Raw genomic sequence first — 17,373 nt, 5'->3', positions numbered from 1 at the left:
CGCCGCCATGCTCCAGCTCGCCGAGTACCGCCACCTCGTCGACCTCGACGTCGAGACGACGACGCCCGAGCCACTCGCCCCGCAAGACGTCGTCGACGCCCAGCTCGCCCTCCTCGCACACCTCGTCGACGAGCTTCCGCCTCATCCGCACCTCCCGTCGCGTCAAGACCTCCTCGACCTCTCCTTCGCGCACCGCCAACGCCTCCTCGACGCCCTCGTCACCGTCCGCGACCCGCAAGAGCTGTCGCCACTCCCTCGCGCCCTCCTCGAGCAAGCCGACGCCCTCGCCCGACTGCGCAACGACCGCAACCCAGACCCGTTCGTGCCCGTGTCGCGCATCCCGACCATCGCCGAGGCGCTCTTCCCGTCGACGACCGCCCCGGCCGACGTCCTCCCGCCGTCGTTCGCCCGGATCAAGTTCACCCGGGGTGACTTCACCCGCCTCGACTCGACGACGGCCTCGTCGCCGCACGACACGCTCGCCCTCGTCAACCCGGCCAACGTGCGCATGCTCGGCTGCTTCAAGCCGACCCACAAGTGCGCCGACAACGTCATCCACGCCGCCGCCGGGCCCTCGCTGCGCGCCGAGTGCGCAAAGGTCATGCACGCGCGCGACTGGGTCGACGTCGAGACGGCCGAGGACGTCATCGTCACCCACGGTGGCGCGCTCAGGGCCCAGTACGTCCTGCACGTCGCCGGGCCGCAGCTCGCTCGCAAGGGCGCGCAGCCGAGCGAGCTCCAGGTCCGCCAGCTCGAGACGGTCTATCAGCGTTGCCTCGACCTCGCAGAAGAGGTGCGCCGACTCTTATCTCTCTTTCTCGTGCCTTCGAGCGCCTCGACTGATCCCCAACCCCGCCTGCAGCTCGGTACCATCTCGACGGTCGCCTTCCCGTGCATCTCGACGGGCCTCTTCTTCTTCCCCGGCGACCTCGCCGCGCGCATCGCCTTGCGTGTCGTCTCGACTTGGCTCGACACCCACCCGTCGTCGACCCTCAAGAACGTCGTCTTTGTCCTGTTCTCGCAGGCCGACACGGACAACTACCTCGCCGCGCTCGCCGCCGTCTTCCCTTCCGTCCCAGCTCCACCTGCGCCTCTTCCCGTCGTGCGCACAGTCCCGCAACACGTCAAGCGCTGGATCGACGAGGCCGACAGTGTCATTATCCACGCCGGCGCAGGCCTGAGCGCCGACGCCGTCAGCGAGGCGGTCGGGCTCCCGCTCGACTACACGAGCCCGGCCCTGTTCGCCAAGCTGTACCCGGGCCTGGTCGAGCACACGTCGCTCCGGTGCCTGTACGACACGATCGGCCACGACTGGGACGACGTGAGCCACTTCTCTCCGCCCTTTCCCGCCCTTTCCGCTCGGACCTCGACTGACTCTTTCCCCTCCCTCGCGCTCGCCGCAGCCGCTCGTCAAGTGGGCCTTTATCCTGTCGCACGGCTACAACGTCCAGAACTGGGCGACCCCCTCGTCCCCGTCACCCGTCTACGCGACCCTCCTCCGATACGCCCGCTCTCGGCCCGGCGGCTTCACCGTCCTCACCTCGAACGCCGACAACCTGTTTCCCTCGTCCGGGTTCCCCTCGACGCACTTTCACGCCCCGCAAGGCTCCTACACCGAGTTCCAGTGCCTGTCGCCCTCGTGCGCCGCTCAGAACCCGCCCTCGGCCCGCGTGGGGCCCTCCCTCCCCGCCTGCACCGCCGCGCACTCGACGCCAGGCGCCCTCGACCCGCACACGATGCGCCTCCCGCCCGACCTCGCGCCGTCCCTCATCCCGCGCTGCCCGGCATGCGGCACGACCGACGTCTTTTTCCGCGTGCGCGGCGGCCCGTGGTTCGTCGAGGGCCCGCGCACCGAGCGGCTCGCGCACGCCGAGCGCGTCGCGCACCTCGTCGAGCGCGCTAGAGCCCGCGGCACGCACGTCGTCGTGCTCGAGCTCGGCGCCGGGTTCAACACGCCGGGCGTCGTGCGCTTGCCGGGCGAGGCGCTCGTCGCGAGCGAGGCGGGCCGGGGCGGATCGGTCAAGCTCGTGAGGGTCAACCCGAGGGCTGCGGACGTAGGGTTCGAGGTCGAGTACCCGGCGGCGGCGGGCGGGAGCGGCGGCGACGACTGGGAAAGGAGGGACGTCGCCGGACTCGAGATGGGCGCGTTGGAGTTTCTCCGGCTCGTCGAGCCCGAGGGAGGTTGGGCGTAGCGAGTCTTGAGAAGCAGAGATGTATCTCGTTGATCTGGCGAGCACAGCGTGGCTTTGAAAGCGAGAGAGCCTGAGCGAGAGCTGGCGGTCCGTGCGACAGCGGGGTCGAAGCCGGGCAAGCGACTTTGAGAGTTCGGCGCAGCTTAGCATGCTCGTCGCCCACAGTGATGGAAGCTTAGATATGCTGCTCGCCCTTGAGCAACATGACAGCTCGCACAGGACCACGTCAAGCTTGAGAGGAGGGCTCCCTCTTTGACCTTCTCAAGTTGCGCGAGCGAGAGGAAGCGCACGGCGAGAGCTCTCTCGAAAGTACGGAGGTGACAGACGCTGAACCATGACAGACAACAACAAGATGCTACGGCGATGGAAAGAAAGAGAGGGGAACACGAAGCTAAACCGCCTCCGAGCCCGCCGCCGCATCCTCGCTCGACTCGTCCTCCTCCTCCTGGTGCGATACCGGTTCCTCGTCCGTCACGTCGCGCGACGCTCCTCATCTGCGACGACGGCCGAGGTCGGCGCAAGCTCGAGCTTCGGCGTGGCCTCGACGACGAGCTTCTCCTTGAGGTCCTTCTCGAGCGGCTTGGTCGCTGCCGGCGCGGTCGAGACGGGCGCGGCCGGGGCCGATGCGGCCTGCGCAACGTTCTCGGCGGCGCTCGTGCGCGCCGAGCCCTCCCCGTCGACCGTGGCCGAGCCGTCGCTCGCGCGCGCGGGAGCCGCGGCCGCGGCCGCCTTCTCGGCCTCCTCCTCGGCGTCGATGCGGTCGGCGAGGTCCTTGGCGCGCCGCAGCACCTCGTCGACGTACAGGTTGACGATCGACGACGAGTCGGAGTCAAGAGAGGTAGTCGAGGCGCGAGAGCGAGGGCGAGAGGGGGTCGGGTGGGGGTTGGCGGCGTCGGTCGGGAGGGACGCGAGCGACTCGGCGGTCAGGCGGGCCGACTGGTCGACAGGCGCGTCGACGGGTGCCAGGGTCGAGTTGTCGAGGGTCGGGGAAGACGAGGAAGAGGCGGTGCCGGGCTCGACCGTGGCGGGTTCAGGCTCGGCTGCGGCGAGGTCGGCGGAAGGAGCAGGAGCTGCGAGACGCAGAGTGTCAGGACGCGAACGAGAGGACACAAAGAGAGAAATGAGAGAGGGCGCACCTGCTGCAGCCGTGGAGTCGTCGTGCGCGCGCTCGGACCCCTCGCCCGCCTCGCTCGCCGCCTGCTGGCTCTGGCGCTCCCACTCGTGCTCCTTGAGCTCGTCGAGCTTGGCGAGCTCGACCTCGACGCGGTTGACGAGCGCCTTGCGCGCCTGCTTGATGACCTTGTCGCCGCCGGACGACACGGCGTCGACCTTGCTGAGGAGCGACACGAGAAAGTCCTCGTGCCCGAGGAAGGCCGCGTTGGGCTTGCCGAACGCGAGAGTGGGCGTCGAGGAGGTCGAGGTGGGAGAGGGCGGCGACTGGAAGGTGAGGGCCGAGGGCGAGGTGAAGGACGAGAGGCGCGAGTCGAACTCGGTCGAGAGGCCGTTCAGGGTGTCGAGGGCGGCCTGGCGAGCGGCGTCACGCTCGAAACGCTTCTGGAGAGCCTCGATGGCCGGGTCGGGGAGGGAGGGCTCGGCGGTGGCGGTGGAAGTGGGCGCCGGGGACGAGGACGAGGCGGCCTTGTCGGCGACGACGGGAGCGGGCGCGGCAACGGCCTGCTGCTCTGGCTCATCGTGCGCCGCCGAGCTGGCGAGGTCGAGGAAGAGCTGGACGAGCGAGTGCGGCAAGTCGCTCTGGCGCGCGCGCTGCTGCCGCCTCGCCTCGACGATGCGACGGCGCTGGTCCTGCTCGGCCTCGACGCGGCGACGATTCTGCTCGCGGGCGACGAGGGCAGCGCGACGCTGTGCCGCCTCGACAACGGCCTGGCGGTACAGGGCGGCGTCGCGCTCCTCCTGGGCGCGGCGGGCGAGGGCGGCGCGGTGCTCGAGCGCCTGCTGGACGAGAGCCGCCTGCTGGAGGCGGCGACGGCGCTCGACTTCTTGCAGAACGGCGCGCTCGAACGCCTCCTCGCGGTGACGGCGCTCCTGCTCCTCGACGTAGGCGGCGAGAGCGGCCTGGCGAGCGGCGGCCTCGGCGCGGCGGCGCTGCTGCTCGTGCTGCTCCGTGAGGAACGCGAGGCGCTTGAGCTCTTGCTCGTAGGCGAGGCGGGCCTTGTGGGACGACGTCGAGTAGAGGTTGGTCTGGGGCTGGTGGAGCGGGAGGGAGAACATGTGTAGACGGTGCGCGGGTGGTCGAGTCGAGTTGGGGTCGCGAGCTGAGGAGGGGAAGGTGGAGAGAAAGGTGAGCGAGGGGGCGTCCGCTCGGGCGGGGTCTTGAAGAGCGGCTGGGTGCGCACCTGATCACGAAGCCGGCGAACCTGCTCGAACTTGCCCGTCGCGCGAGCCGAGGACCTCGAAGCTGCTCGAACCGTCTCGAACAGGCTGCAGGGCGACGCCGCGACGGCGGAACGGGCTCAGGCGCAGCGGCTCGGTCGCTCGAGCAGCTGCTTGTGGAGCTCATGACGATCTGTGCGGGGCAGCTTGGGGCTTGGTCGAGGTGGTGGTCGAGGTGGGGTCGAGAGGAGGACGACGCCGTGCTGCGCTCGACGGCGACCGCGTGTGGTCGGGGGTCACGACGGGGTAGGCATCTGCAGAGCTCTGAGGCTCCATTGAGAGCAGAGAGGCACGCCCGGCAGAGCGACGGCGAGCGGTGGAGCAGCGAGGTCAGCCAACCGTGCGGCTGGGTCGTCCAACCTCGCTCTCATCGACACTGCTGCTCTCCGTGCTGCACGGGCCCGTCGCTAGCTGCGATGGCGTCGCGCTGCGCCCGAGCGAACCGCACCCGACCGCCCTTGTCGCCTCGACTTTCATCGGCTCGCCTCGTCGTCAACACTCCGCCTCGGCCCTCTCGAAGCACATCCTGGTGCGTTCTGTGCTTCTCTACCTCGAGCGATCCCCTGCAGCGGTGCTGACCTTGCCCCACTTCCACCGCAGCTCTGCGCGGCCCGCTGCCACCTCGACCTCCCCTCCTCTCCTCGCGCCGACGCCCCGACGACCAGCGCTCCTGCGCGAGCGTTCGACCTGTGCGACAGCTTCCGAGCTGGTCACGACACGGCGCAGCAGGTGGGCAACGGACCACACTGGGCCGTCGCTTCACGCCTCGCTCCCTCCTCCCCACTCGATCCGCCTCGCCGTCGCCGCTTCGTCCACCTCGTCCCATGTCCGACCTCGACAAAACGGGCCGACAGAGCTCGACAAGCGTGCGACTCGAACGCCGGCGTACGCCAAATTCAGCCCTTGCTCGACCGGCCTCGCGACGAAACCACGCTACGGCCTTTTGTCACGAGCCGGACCCGTCCCCCACTTGCGCTCGCTCGCCGCACCCTGCTGTCGCGGCCACAGCTCGCCCGTCGACTAGCGTCGGACAAGGCCCGCCGGTCATCGATCCGACGGTCCTGCTGCTGAACTGTTCTTGCGGCGCGTCGTCCGCACCACGCTGCGGGGGATGGCCCGCCGGTCCGCTCGACTCGCTCGGGCTCAGCACTTTCTGCCGCTCCCGCTTCTTCTTCTCTACCGCACACGACTCGCCAAAATGCTCGCGAACGGGCTCATCCTGCTCGCGCTGTGCGCACTCGGCCATGCCGCTCCAGCGACCCACCTCAGCCCGCGCAAGACGTCGGGCAGCTCCGACAGCGGCGGCTACAAGCTGCGCGCACCGCTCTCGCCGGCGGGCTTCACGAGCGACAAGTGGATCAAGGCGTACGAGAAGGCCGTGTCCTACGTTGAGGGCATGACGCTCGAGCAGAAGGTACGTCTGCCGCTTCCTCCCGGTCCTCCTTCTCGGTCGCGAGCAAGTCACTGACTCAGCCCCTCGCTTCAGATCAACTTTACCGACTTCCAGTCGACGACGAACGGCTGCAGCGGCCTCGGCTACCCGCTCGACGACATCGGGCTCACGCAGGGCATCTGCACCGCCGACGGCCCCACGGGTGCGTCGCTCTCTCTCTGCCTCGGCCGTACACCTCTTCCGCCGATACACAGACTCACGGTCCTCCCCTCGCACAGGCGTCAACTCGCGGTACAGCACCCAGTTCCCGGCCGAGGTGACGACGGGCGCCACGTTCGACGTCGACCTCATCTACGCCCGCGCCGTCGCCGTGGCCAAGGAGTACCACACGCTCGGCGCGCACGTCCCGCTCTCGATCTGCATCGGCCCGATGGGTCGCTCACCGTACGGCGGCCGCAACTGGGAGACGTTCTCGCCAGACCCGTACCTGACCGGCACTGCGGCGCACCTCTCGGTCCTCGGCTTCCAGGAGCAGGGCGTCGTCGGCCTCGTCAAGTGCGTCTCTCTCTCCCTCCTCTCTCTGCCCTCTCAGAGAGCCGTACTGACGCCTCTTTTGTCGACGAGCAGGCACTTTGTCGGCGTGCGCGCACGGCCCTCTTTTGCGCCCGGACAATCCAGAGACTGACTCTTTCCCTCCTCCTCTCCTGTACGCAGAACGAGCAGGAGTACCTGCGCTACGGCACCCCGAGGGGCTACGTCCCGAACGTCGTCAACACGACCGTCGACTCGATCATCGACGAGGCGACGACCCACGAGCTCTATGTGTGGCCTTTCGCCGAGGCGATCAGGGCGGGCAGCGGCAGCTTCATGTGCGCATGTGCGTCGTACACCTCTACTTCTTCTGTCTCGAGGCCAAGTCGCTGACTAGAAGGACCCGCATTTCGTCTCCTCGCAGACCAGCAAGGTCCGTCTCGCTCCCTTTCTTCGTCATGTGTGCGCTTTCTCGAACTTACCTGCGACGCAACCACACAGTGAACGGCACGTTTGCCTGCGAGAACGACCACCTCCTCAACACGGTCCTCAAGAAGACGGTGCGTCTACTCCCTCTTTGCCGAGTCAGCCTCTCGAGCGGGATCGCTCACCTTCTCTCGATGACGCACACTTCCCTCTCCTTCCACCCTCCTCGTCGACTCGTCCCACCCTGCTCGCAGCTCAACTTCCACGGCTGGGTCATCACCGGTTCGTCTCGAGGCTCGAGCGCGTTCTCTCCTCGCCGTTCCCCGAGCTCACATCCTCCCTCGCGTCGCAGACTGGGGCGCGGGCCACAGCACGCTCTCGTCGGCCGTCAACGGCACCGACTACATCGGCTGGGCCGGCGTCGACCAGCACCTGTTCGGCGAGGCGCTCGCCGGCTACGTTGACAACGGAACGGTCCCGATCGAGATTGTCGACGACAAGATCATCCGGTGCGTCCTCGGCGCGCTCCCTCTCGTGATTTTGCAGCTCCTGACAATGTCCCTCGACCCTTGCAGCATCCTCACGCCGTACTTTGCGCTCGACCAGGCGAGCCTTCCCAAGACCGACTTTGCCCGATTCGTCGGCAACGACTACTCGACCGAGACGGCGCGCAAGGTGACCGAGGGCGCCATCACGCTCCTCAAGAACGTGCGCTCGGACAACAACTCGCACGGCCTGCCCCTCAACAAGCCTCGGGACCTCCTCCTCGTCGGCTCGTCGGCTGCGCCCGCTCGGTCCGGGATCCTCAACAACCTCGGTTTCGACTTCATGGGCTCGTCCGAGGCCGACTTTACCGGCTGGAACAGCGACGGCTACGGCTCGGGCGGCTCGCCGGCGCCGTACAACCTCGACCCGACGGCGGCCATGACGGCTCGCGGCCGCAAGGAGGAGCGCCCGGTCGTCACCGACTACTACACCTACGAGTGCGTCTCCTCCCTCTGCCTCTACTCTCGGTCGATCCCGAACTAACACAGCTCGAGCGACAGCAACCCGACCGAGGGCCAGGTGCCGAGCTGGATGACCAACGGGACCAACTACTTCCTCGACACCAAGCTCCTGTACTCGAACGCCGCCGTCGTCTTTGTCACCGCTGTCGCTCGCGAGGCCTTTGACCGCACCGACCTCGAGGTGCGCCCCCCTCTCCCTCTCTACTCTACTCGCGAGCGCGCACTGACCTTCTCAAACCGGCCCGCAGCTCCAGAACAACGGCTCGGCCCTCGTCGAGTACGTCGCGAACCACCACAACGACACGATCGTCGTCGTCACTGCGCCGGGCCCTGTCGACATGTCGCGCTTCGTCGACCACCCGAACGTGACGGCCATTCTCTACACCTACTTTGGCGGCCAGGAAGGCGGTCCGTCCCTCTCTCACTCTCTCCTCCCCTCCCTGTCCGTCCTCGCTCATGCTCTCGCGTCATGCAGCCACGGCCATCGCCTCGACCCTGTACGGCGACGTCAACCCGAGCGGCAAGCTCCCCTTCACAATCGCGCGCGACGTGTCCGACTACCCGGACGCGCTCTACAACGGCTCGGTGACGACCAACCCGGTCTCTAACTTCTCCGAGGGCGTCTTCATCGACTACAAGCACTTTGACGAGCAGGAGATTGAGCCGCTCTTCGAGTTTGGGTTCGGCAAGAGCTACTCGAGGTGCGCCGCAGCTCGCTCTCTTCTTTCCTCCCTTCCTGGCCATGACGTCCCCTCTCCTCGACGTCCATCGCGAACTGACACTGCCTCGCCCCGCAGCTTCGAGGTGTCGAACATCGCCGTCAAGGCCAAGAGCGAGAAGGTGCCGGCGAGCGTGCGCGAGACGAACGAGAAGCTGTTCGTCGACGGCAAGGAGACGTCGGGCCTGTACGACATCGCGTACGAGGTGACGGCGTCGGTCAAGAACACGGGCTCGGTCGCCGGCGCCGAGGTCGCTCAGGTGCGTCTCTGTGCCCTCCTCCCTTTCCCTCTCTCGCTCGTGCGGCTCGAGAAGCGCTCTTCCTGACCCGTCGACCTCCTCCCTCCCTCTTTCGCCTACAGCTCTACCTCACCTTCCCCTCGTCGACCCCGAACAAGATGCCGCCCCGCTCCCTTCGCGGCTTCTCGAAGCCTCACCTCGCCGCGGGCGCGACGGCCCAGGTCACGTTCCAGCTGCGCCACAAGGACCTCGCCGTGTGGGACGTGACGCACGGCGGGTGGATGCTCGCGCACGGCGAGTACAAGCTCGCGGTCGGGACGAGCAGCCGCAAGATTGCCGAGACGGTCACGCTCGAGCTCTGAGCTGGGCTCTGTCGAGGTGCGCCCGGCTCTCGTTCCCCTCCCCGTCTCTGTCGAGGTGCGCGTACTGACTCTCGCTCTCTGCCTGCAGGTCGGCGCGCACCGTCCTGACGCTTCCCGAGCGGACCCTCTTCGCTTTGCGATCCCCCTCTGCCGCACGGACCCTCCCTCTTTCTCTTCCCCCTTCCCATTCCGTCACACGTCCAAAATCTGCAAGCAGTCTCTCTCGTTTGTCGCCGTCGCCCCTCGAGAGGAGAGTCAAGAGGGAGCCAACGCGAGCTGCAGAGAGCGAGCAGGAGAGATTGCTTTCGCGAGCGAGTGCAAGCGCGCGCTCAATCGGCTTGTCTCTCGGCTGCCTCTCACCTCGACGACTCGCTCAGGATCAGTGAGGGACCAAGACGAGGGAGGACGCCGGCATTCCGACTCGTCGACAAGGACCTCGAGCGCTACAGACCCTCGCGTCTCTCTCGCTCCGCCGCTCAGTCCCCGTACAGCACCCTGTTGACGACCTCGATCGGCAAGTCGTACAGCGGCGGGATGGCGTCGTCGTCGTCGTCGGCGAGGGCGGCGCCGTGTGCCCAGAGCGGGGTCGGGGCGCGGCGGCGTGAGCGGTCGAGTGGGGGAGGTGGGCGAGCGGGTGGGGCGACAAAAGCGCGAGGGTCTGCCGAGGGGGAAGGCCGGGGCGTCAGTAAGGTGAGAAGAGGGGAAGAGAAGGAGAGAGGGGGGGGCGCACCGTCGAGCAGAGAGGGCGAGGAGAGCGGCGGCGTGTTGAACAGGTTGAGGCAGAAGTAGCTCGCGTAGGTGAAGGCCACGAGCATGACGATCCACGAGGGAACGAGGAGCGCCCAATCCCTGTCGAGAGAGCGCGTCAGTGAAGCTTCCGGTCCGTCCTCTTGAGCGAGACGAGGCGAAAGAAGGAGAGAAAGATGGAGGGACGCACCTCGCCGGGTACCACTCGATCCCGATCGCCTCGAGCCACGGCTCGGGCAGGAAGGCCCACACGAGGTAGGCGACGTAGGCGACGAGGCTGCCGACGTACAGGACAAAGCCCTGCGACTCGACGGTCGGCGCCGGGTCGGTCGGCTCGCGCGGCGGGAACTGGGCGGGCAGGGACGACGCCGAGCGGTCTAGCGGGATGGCGCTCGTCGAGGCGTCGGTCGAGAGGGAGGGTGGGGAGGTGTCGGGCAGGGGTGGAGGATTTGCTGGCGAGGCTGGTCGTGAGAGGGAGGCGAGGACCGGGCGCAGGAGCGTGCTGCAGGGGGGAGCAGAGGGTGTCAGGGCAGTTGCCTCGCTCGCAGACGGCGGCGAGGGGAGCTTACGCGAGTGTGTCGGGGCTCGAGGGGCGCATTGGGCGGCCATAGTGCGGTGGAAGGAGGAGGGCGCTCGGCGGCAGCTGGGTCGGGAGGGGTGTCGAGCCGACCGAGCGCAGTTGAGGCCGCGGGGGCGTCAGGTCGCGCCCCGAAGTAGTTTGAGGTGCTGGTGACGGTGTGGATGCGTGTCGAAGCTGGCCAGACGGCGGAGTCGCGGCGGCTTCATCAGCCTGCGCGAGGTCGAGACGTTCGAGGTCGACGAGTTGGGCGAGGGTGGGGTTGGCGCGCGCGTCGGTGCTCGTGTGATCTGTCGTGGAGGAGGATGGCCAGGTGCGGGGCAGGCTCGAGGTGGATGCCGAGGGCCGCAGGCGGCGTTGAGCCATCGACGAGGTCGATGAGGGAGGAGGGTGCGGTCCGGCTGTCGAGGCGGGTCGGTCGGGTGCGGGTGGGGCGGCAGACTGGCTGCAAGCAGCTCTAGTGCTCAGCAGGCGAGCATGGCTCGAGTCGACACGCCTCGAGAGCGAGCCGAGCCTGTTGGTCGTCGTACTTCCTCGTCCTTTCCGCCCGCACCAGCTCGTGCACCTCGTGAGCTCTCAGGGACCAGCTCGACACTGTCTGTGCACCTCACTGACCTCGCCTGGCCACCGCAGCAACCACCCGACTCGTTCACCCGCACCCCTCGGTCCTCGTCGGCTCGCCGTCCAACTTCTTGCCGTCGCCCTCCTTCCAGCCCTCCTCGCGCAAGGCCAGCATGCGCCGCTCCGCCAGTGCACTCAGTGCGCCCTTCAAGTACTATCGCCCGGCCCTCGCACGCCCTCGAGCCGTCCACCCGCCGTCCACCACGCGTTCGACCCCACACCGCCTCGTCGCACCTCTCCTCTACCGCTCGTTCGCCTCCCAGTCGCTCGCCACGCCCGATCAAGACGACCCTGTTCCTGCCGACGTCCTCCCTCGAGCCGAGCATGCCGTAATCTCTGCGTTTGGTGCGCTCACCCTCTCCCTCTCCCTCCCCCTCTCTCTCCCCGACCCGTCAGCTGACCCCTCGCCTCGCGCAACTTTTCCTCCCCTTTGCCTCGACTCGCACCACAGACCTGTTCTCGATCGGTGTCGGCCCGTCGTCGAGCCACACGGTCGGGCCCATGCGCGCCGCCAAGATCTTTGTCGAGGACCTGCGCCGCTTCGGCATCCTCGACAAGGTCGCCAAGCTCAAGATTGGCCTGTACGGCTCGCTCGCCGCGACGGGCAAAGGCCACATGACGCCCGAGGCCATCATGATGGGCCTCGAGGGCGACGACCCCGAGACGATCGAGACGACCACGATCGACTCGCGGTACAAGGCCATCCTCGAGACCGAGCACCTGCAGCTCAATGGCACCCACGCCATCTCGTACTCGCACGACCGCGACATGCTGTGGACCATGAAGCCGCTCCCGACCCACCCGAACGGCATGCGCTTCTCCGTCTTCGACGCCGACGGCACCCTCATGGCGACCAACGAGTTCTATAGCGTCGGCGGCGGGTTTGTGATCAATGAGCAGACCCAGGTCGACGAGAATCTGTACTACCGCGGCATCCGCAAGGACGAGGTCAACCACGCGCGGCGCGACCAGACGCACGGCCTCCCGCCCGACGCCCTCCTCCACGTCGACGCCAAGGCGCTCCCGCCCGTGTCGGGCGACGAGGTGGCCGCCGTCTCCGCGACGGTTGATGCGGGCATGGGCTCGGCGCCGTTGCCGTACCTGTTCCGCAACGCGGCGGGCTTGATCAAGCTCACGCAGAAGCACAACGTGCGTCCCTCGTCCTCCCTTCTTCTTCCCCCACCTCGACCTCACTGACTCTCCTCCGTCCCTCGTTGCAGCTCACCATCGCTCAACTGTGCGTCCTCGTCATCCTCCCGTCGCCGTGCCCGTCACTGACTCGCACGGTCCCCTCGCCCGCAGAGTGTGGGAGAACGAGCGCTCGTACCTGTCCGACGCCGACATCTCGCGCAAGCTCCTCGACCTGTGGCGCGTCATGGACAGCAGCATCCACGCCGGCGTGTCTTCAAGTGCGTCCTCGCCTCCAATCCTCGCACCACGCGGCCGACGTAACTGACCCGGCTCTCCATTTCTCTCCCCTCGCCGCACCCAGCCGAGGCGGTCCTTCCCGGTCGCCTGCAGGTTCGCCGCCGTGCACCACACCTGTACCGACGCCTGTTCAAGGGCTTCTACCCGTCGCTCATTTCGCCACCCTCGCCCTCGTCCGCCTCGCTCCCTCCTCCTTCCGCCACCCAGCCTCTCACCCTCCAGCACGGCTTCAACTACTCGGCGTCGCCCAGCTCGCCCACCTCGTCGTCGAGCTCGGGCGCACCGCTCGTCACGGGCTCGTTCGACCACCCGTTGCCGCCGACGCCGAGAACAAAAGGCCAGTTCCCGGCCATCGACTGGCTGAGCTGCTACGCCATCGCCGTCAACGAGGTCAACGCGAGCGGTGGCAGGGTCGTCACGGCTCCGACCAATGTGCGTCCTCGCTCTCTCTCTCTCTCTCTCGCCGGCAGAAGGAGGAGGAGGAACGTGCGGCACTGACGACGACGCTTAACTCGCCTCTCGCAGGGCGCAGCCGGCGTGATCCCGAGCGTGCTCAAGTACCTGTGCGAGTTCATCTCGGACGACCCGGACCGCGACGTCAAGACGTTCCTCCTTACCTCGGCCGGTCCGTCTTCCCTCTCCCCCTCGTCGACCTTCTTCAAACCGCCCTGATCGCCCCCTCTTCGTGCTTCCTTCCACAGCGATCGGCATGCTGTACAAGCGCGGCGCGACCATCTCGGCGGCCGAGGGCGGGTGCCAGGCCGAGGTCGGCGTCGCGAGCAGCATGGCCGCCGGCGCGCTCGTCGCGTGCATGGGCGGCACGCCGGCCCAGGTGTGCCAGGCCGCCGAGATCGCCATGGAACACTCGCTGGGCCTCACGTGCGACCCGGTCGACGGCTTGGTCCGTGCGTCCTCTCCCCCCTTTGGTTGCTACTCTCGTCGAGCCGAAACTGACTCATTTGGCCCGTTCACAGAGGTGCCTTGCATCGAGCGGTGCGTCCCGCTCTCTCTCTTTTCACGACCTCGCACTAATGCCCTCGCCTCGTCCCCCCTCGTCCTCGCCTCGAACCCGCACCCGCACCCGCACCCACCGCCGCCCTCGCGCCCCGCAGCAACTCGCTCGGCGCCGTCAAGGCTGTCACGGCGGCGCAGCTCGCGCTCGCGGGCGAGGGCGTCCACTCGGTGTCGCTCGACGACGCGATCGAGGCCATGCGGGTCACGGCGCGCGACATGCACAACGCGTACAAGGTGCGCCTCCCTCTCTCTCCTTCCCTCTCCCTCTCCCTCTCTCTCTCTTCTCCCGCCTCACTTTTCCCTCTCGACACCCGTCTCTCTCGACTCTCTCTCCCTTCTCGGCAACCCGAACATGAAACTGACCCCACCTCTTTGGCGTCGCGCAGGAGACGAGCCTGAGCGGCCTCGCGACGAGCGTCCGGATCCCGGTCTCGAGTCCGGCGTGCTAGACGGGCGTCCATAGACTCTTGTAGAAGCTTGTGTTGCAGTACAGACACTCGGTCAGTGCCCTACAGTCCGGCCGCGAGCGAGAGAGAGAGAGAGAGAGCGACAGCAAGTGCCTCCTCCAAGTTCTGCGCTCGAGCCCTCGATCGCTGCCCGTCCTCCCTCCTGCGGCTCGGCCGACCGCAGCGTGCGCCAGAGTGCACGTGGAGCAGCGGCGAGCATGAGAGGAGGTGCAGGCTCACCCGGTGACGAGGAACGACGGACGTTCGTCTCGTCCTTCGTCGACGCGTTGGAGCGTCCGAGCGGAAGCGCCGTGGTGGCTGTGCAGCGAGCGGGCCACTCGAAAGCTTGTCGACGAGAAGCAGAAGCTGGAGCGTGAGTCAAAAAGCCGCAGCGACGAGGGAGAAGAGCTCTCGCAGGGGCAGGACGCAGGCGAGAGCGGCGAAGTACGGCAAGGGGACGGTCAGAGGGGGGCGAGCGAGGCACAGTCAAACCGTGGAAGCGCAGCCCAACCTCCGCGGAAGCGAGAGGGAGGCGGCGAGTTCGGGCGCGGCAGCGGCACATCTCTCTCAGCTCGTCGTCGCCTCCTCCTCGCCTCCTCCTCCCTCCACCACCTCTCCTCGTCTCTCGACACCGCACACCATGGCGAATCAGGGCCTCTCTCCCGCGCATGCGCACGCCAACCTCCTCCAGAGGGTGCGCACACCTCTCCCTGCGCGCCTCGCATCGACCGAGCCAGCACTGACTCTTATCGTCCCCCCCGTCCCCCTCTCTCGTCCTCGTCCTGGCCGGCCCATGCGTGCAGTACATGGACCTGCCCCAGGGCGACAAGATCCAGGCTGTGCGCTCCACCTCTCTCTCTGTGTCCCCGTCGTGCGGCGCGAGCGAGCCGGGCGTCGTTGCCCAATACTCGGGCGACTGCGGTCCCCGGCCTCCCTCCCCTGACGCGTCGAGCTGACCCTCGCCCTTGCCCCGCCTGCGCCGTGCTCGCCACCTACAGGAATATGTGCGTCCCCTCTCTCTCTCTCCCTCCCAGTCGAGCCGGGGCCGAGCGCGTCGTCGCTGCGTGCGGTCGGCGCAGCTCGGTCAAGGTCGGGGTGCCCCTCACTCTCTCCAAGCACGAGCTGACCCTGTCCCCCTCGCCCTCCCTCGCGTGCAGGTCTGGATCGATGCCGACAGTGGCCTCCGCTCCAAGACCACGGTGAGCTTCCCACCTTTTGTCGGTCGAGTCGAGCCAGGTGCGGTCAGAGGCGGTGCGAGGGCAAGATCAGGGACGGACGAGGGACCCCTTGGCCTGCGAGCGGCCGAGACCCTTTGCCCTCGTCAGGGGACGACGGCGCACGTCGTCTTCCGCGCTTCGCTGGCCGCGCGTGTACTGCGCGGTCGGAGCAGGAGGAAGAGGGCAGCTCGGCGCTCGTGTGCGCGACCTCGCGCTGGCTCGCTGCGCACCCACATCCCCCCCTCGCCCCCCTCTCCCCATCCCATCCGCCCTCGCCGACCATCGTCCATGGCCGCATGCCTCGCGTGCAGGCGCACCTGCCTACCTCCTCGCGCTCGCGCTCGCGCCTCGCCCGCACCGACCCTCGTCCTCCCGTCGCCGACCCTCAGCACCTCGTCGTCGTCCTCTCCGAGCACGAGCCTGACGTCGCTCTCTCCTCCTCGTCGTACAGACCCTCGACGGCCCGATCACGTCGGTCGACGAGCTCAAGGAGTGGAACTTTGACGGCTCCTCGACTGGCCAGGCCGAGGGCGGCAACTCGGACGTCTTCCTTCGCCCGGGCGCCTTCTTCCCCGATCCGTTCCGCCGCGGCAACAACATCATCGTCATCTGCGAGACCTGTGCGTCCCGCTCGTCCCCCCTTTCCTCAGCGGCGGCGAGGTCGTCGAGCGGGCCGAGACTGACCCCCACCTCGTCTCCCACCCACCCCGGCCCTCGCAGACAACAACGACGGCACGCCCAACAAGTTCAACCACCGCTACTCGTGCATGAAGACGATGGAGGCTGCCGCCAAGGAGGACCCGTGGGTGCGTCGCCGCCCATCCCTCGTCTCGTCTCGAGCGCGCTCCTCGACGACCTCGTCCTGACCTTGCTCCTCCTCGTCTCGCAGTTCGGCCTCGAGCAGGAGTACACCATCTTCGGCGCCGACGGTCGCCCGTACGGCTGGCCCGTCGGCGGCTTCCCCGGCCCGCAGGGCCCGTACTACTGCGGCGTCGGCGCCGGCAAGGTGTACGCGCGCGACATGATCGAGGCGCACTACCGCGCGTGCCTGTACGCCGGCGTCAACATCTCGGGCATCAACGCCGAGGTCATGCCGTCGCAGTGGGAGTTCCAGGTCGGGCCCTGCAAGGGCAAGGACATGGGCGACCACCTGTGGATGGCGCGCTACCTCTTGATCCGCGTCGCCGAGGAGTGGGGCGTCACCGTCTCGCTCCACCCGAAGCCCCTCTCGGGTGACTGGAACGGCGCCGGCTGCCACACCAAGTGCGTCCCTCTCTCTCTCTCTCTCCTGTTCGTCGTCGCCGTCGAGCGAGCCCGTCCCTGACTTGGGCTCTCCCCTCTCACAGCTACTCGACCAACGGCACTCGCGCCGAGGGCGGCATGAAGGTCATCGAGGAGATGATCAAGAAGCTCGAGAAGCGCCACCTGCAGCACATCGAGGTGTACGGCTCGGACAACGACCTGCGCCTCACGGGCCGCCACGAGACGGGCCACATTGGCCAGTTCTCGTCGGGCGTCGCGAGCCGCGGCGCGTCGATCCGCATCCCGAAATCGGTCGCCATCGAGGGCAAGGGCTACTTCGAGGACCGCCGCCCGGCGAGCAACATCGACCCGTACCAGGTCTGCGACATCATGGTCCAGACGACCCTCCTCTCGGCGTAGAGCCTCCCTTTCCTCTCACTCTCCCTCATTCCCTGTGCTGTGCCTCTCTCTCTCTCGCGGACCCTCACCCATCCCCTCAACCCACACTCTGTTTCGCCTCCCTCCCCCCTCCCCTCGACGCCGTCTTCGGCGCTCGACCCTGTTCTACCTCCCCCTGCCTCTGTTTTCGCTCGTTCTGCCTCGCCACCTTTTTGAGACTCTGAAGAAGAAAGACGACGGTCGGGCGTCGTGACGTGAAACCTCGTGGCGCTTTGCTGAGAACCTCGTCGTCGAGCGTGCGAGCGAGAGAGAGAAAGAGTTCCGCGAGAACGCGCACTCGAGAAGGTCGAGCGAGCTGTTCGAGCGACCCTGGACGAGCGGGAGCGGCGTCGAGTGCAGCGTGAAAGCTGAGCGGGACAGCGA

General features: G+C 67.7%; 6 protein-coding genes across 6 annotated transcripts; 4 read left to right on the top strand and 2 right to left on the bottom strand.

Annotated features, from left to right (window-relative positions):
• Positions 1-7: 7 nt before the first annotated feature.
• RHOBADRAFT_53533 (uncharacterized protein) lies at positions 8-2,192 on the top strand (the record flags this gene model as incomplete). Its single annotated transcript, XM_018416883.1, has 3 exons — positions 8-793; positions 863-1,321; positions 1,404-2,192. 3 exons carry the CDS (start codon positions 8-10, stop codon positions 2,190-2,192), a joined length of 2,034 nt encoding a protein of 677 aa, XP_018271616.1.
• Positions 2,193-2,663: 471 nt separating this feature from the next.
• Positions 2,664-4,421, bottom strand: RHOBADRAFT_53532 (uncharacterized protein; the record flags this gene model as incomplete). The annotated part of the gene is made up of 2 exons (XM_018416882.1): positions 2,664-3,262; positions 3,329-4,421. The coding sequence occupies 2 exons, from the start codon at positions 4,419-4,421 to the stop codon at positions 2,664-2,666; spliced, it is 1,692 nt and encodes a 563-aa protein (XP_018271615.1).
• A 1,360-nt stretch (positions 4,422-5,781) lies between these two features.
• On the top strand, positions 5,782-9,487 carry RHOBADRAFT_53531 (glycoside hydrolase family 3 protein; the record flags this gene model as incomplete). Its single annotated transcript, XM_018416881.1, has 16 exons — positions 5,782-5,997; positions 6,070-6,178; positions 6,255-6,531; positions 6,604-6,616; positions 6,691-6,853; positions 6,932-6,940; positions 7,009-7,067; positions 7,188-7,215; positions 7,286-7,442; positions 7,509-7,916; positions 7,980-8,121; positions 8,189-8,348; positions 8,416-8,641; positions 8,738-8,918; positions 9,020-9,275; positions 9,348-9,487. 15 exons carry the CDS (start codon positions 5,782-5,784, stop codon positions 9,257-9,259), a joined length of 2,388 nt encoding a protein of 795 aa, XP_018271614.1. The 3' UTR covers positions 9,260-9,275; positions 9,348-9,487.
• A 506-nt stretch (positions 9,488-9,993) lies between these two features.
• On the bottom strand, positions 9,994-10,339 carry RHOBADRAFT_9432 (uncharacterized protein; the record flags this gene model as incomplete). The annotated part of the gene is made up of 2 exons (XM_018419244.1): positions 9,994-10,108; positions 10,197-10,339. Coding segments are annotated over 2 exons (258 nt in total), but the record flags the coding sequence as incomplete, so codon positions are not given.
• A 978-nt stretch (positions 10,340-11,317) lies between these two features.
• RHOBADRAFT_53529 (uncharacterized protein) lies at positions 11,318-14,155 on the top strand (the record flags this gene model as incomplete). The annotated part of the gene is made up of 10 exons (XM_018416880.1): positions 11,318-11,549; positions 11,656-12,353; positions 12,425-12,441; positions 12,507-12,613; positions 12,697-13,064; positions 13,158-13,257; positions 13,334-13,537; positions 13,607-13,625; positions 13,745-13,880; positions 14,033-14,155. 10 exons carry the CDS (start codon positions 11,318-11,320, stop codon positions 14,093-14,095), a joined length of 1,944 nt encoding a protein of 647 aa, XP_018271612.1. The 3' UTR covers positions 14,096-14,155.
• A 532-nt stretch (positions 14,156-14,687) lies between these two features.
• Positions 14,688-17,232, top strand: RHOBADRAFT_65035 (uncharacterized protein). Its single transcript, XM_018418635.1, has 8 exons — positions 14,688-14,786; positions 14,896-14,932; positions 14,996-15,000; positions 15,250-15,291; positions 15,761-15,929; positions 16,030-16,115; positions 16,199-16,572; positions 16,656-17,232. Exons 1-8 carry the CDS (start codon positions 14,733-14,735, stop codon positions 16,969-16,971), a joined length of 1,083 nt encoding a protein of 360 aa, XP_018271611.1. The 5' UTR covers positions 14,688-14,732; the 3' UTR covers positions 16,972-17,232.
• Positions 17,233-17,373: the final 141 nt, after the last annotated feature.

This window comes from Rhodotorula graminis, assembly GCF_001329695.1.
Source record: "Rhodotorula graminis WP1 unplaced genomic scaffold RHOBAscaffold_6, whole genome shotgun sequence".
NCBI lineage: Eukaryota > Fungi > Basidiomycota > Microbotryomycetes > Sporidiobolales > Sporidiobolaceae > Rhodotorula > Rhodotorula graminis.
The sequence above is the reverse complement of the archived record's forward strand: the minus strand, read 5'-3'. Positions and strand labels throughout refer to the sequence as shown.

Coding starts and splice junctions, on each gene's coding strand:
- RHOBADRAFT_65035 (XM_018418635.1), top strand. CDS start 14,733: ATGGCGAATCAGGGCCTCTCTCCCGCGCATGCGCACGCCAACCTCCTC. Junction 14,787..14,895: donor ACGCCAACCTCCTCCAGAGG/GTGCGCACACCT, acceptor CCATGCGTGCAG/TACATGGACCTGCCCCAGGG. Junction 16,573..16,655: donor GGCGCCGGCTGCCACACCAA/GTGCGTCCCTCT, acceptor CCCCTCTCACAG/CTACTCGACCAACGGCACTC.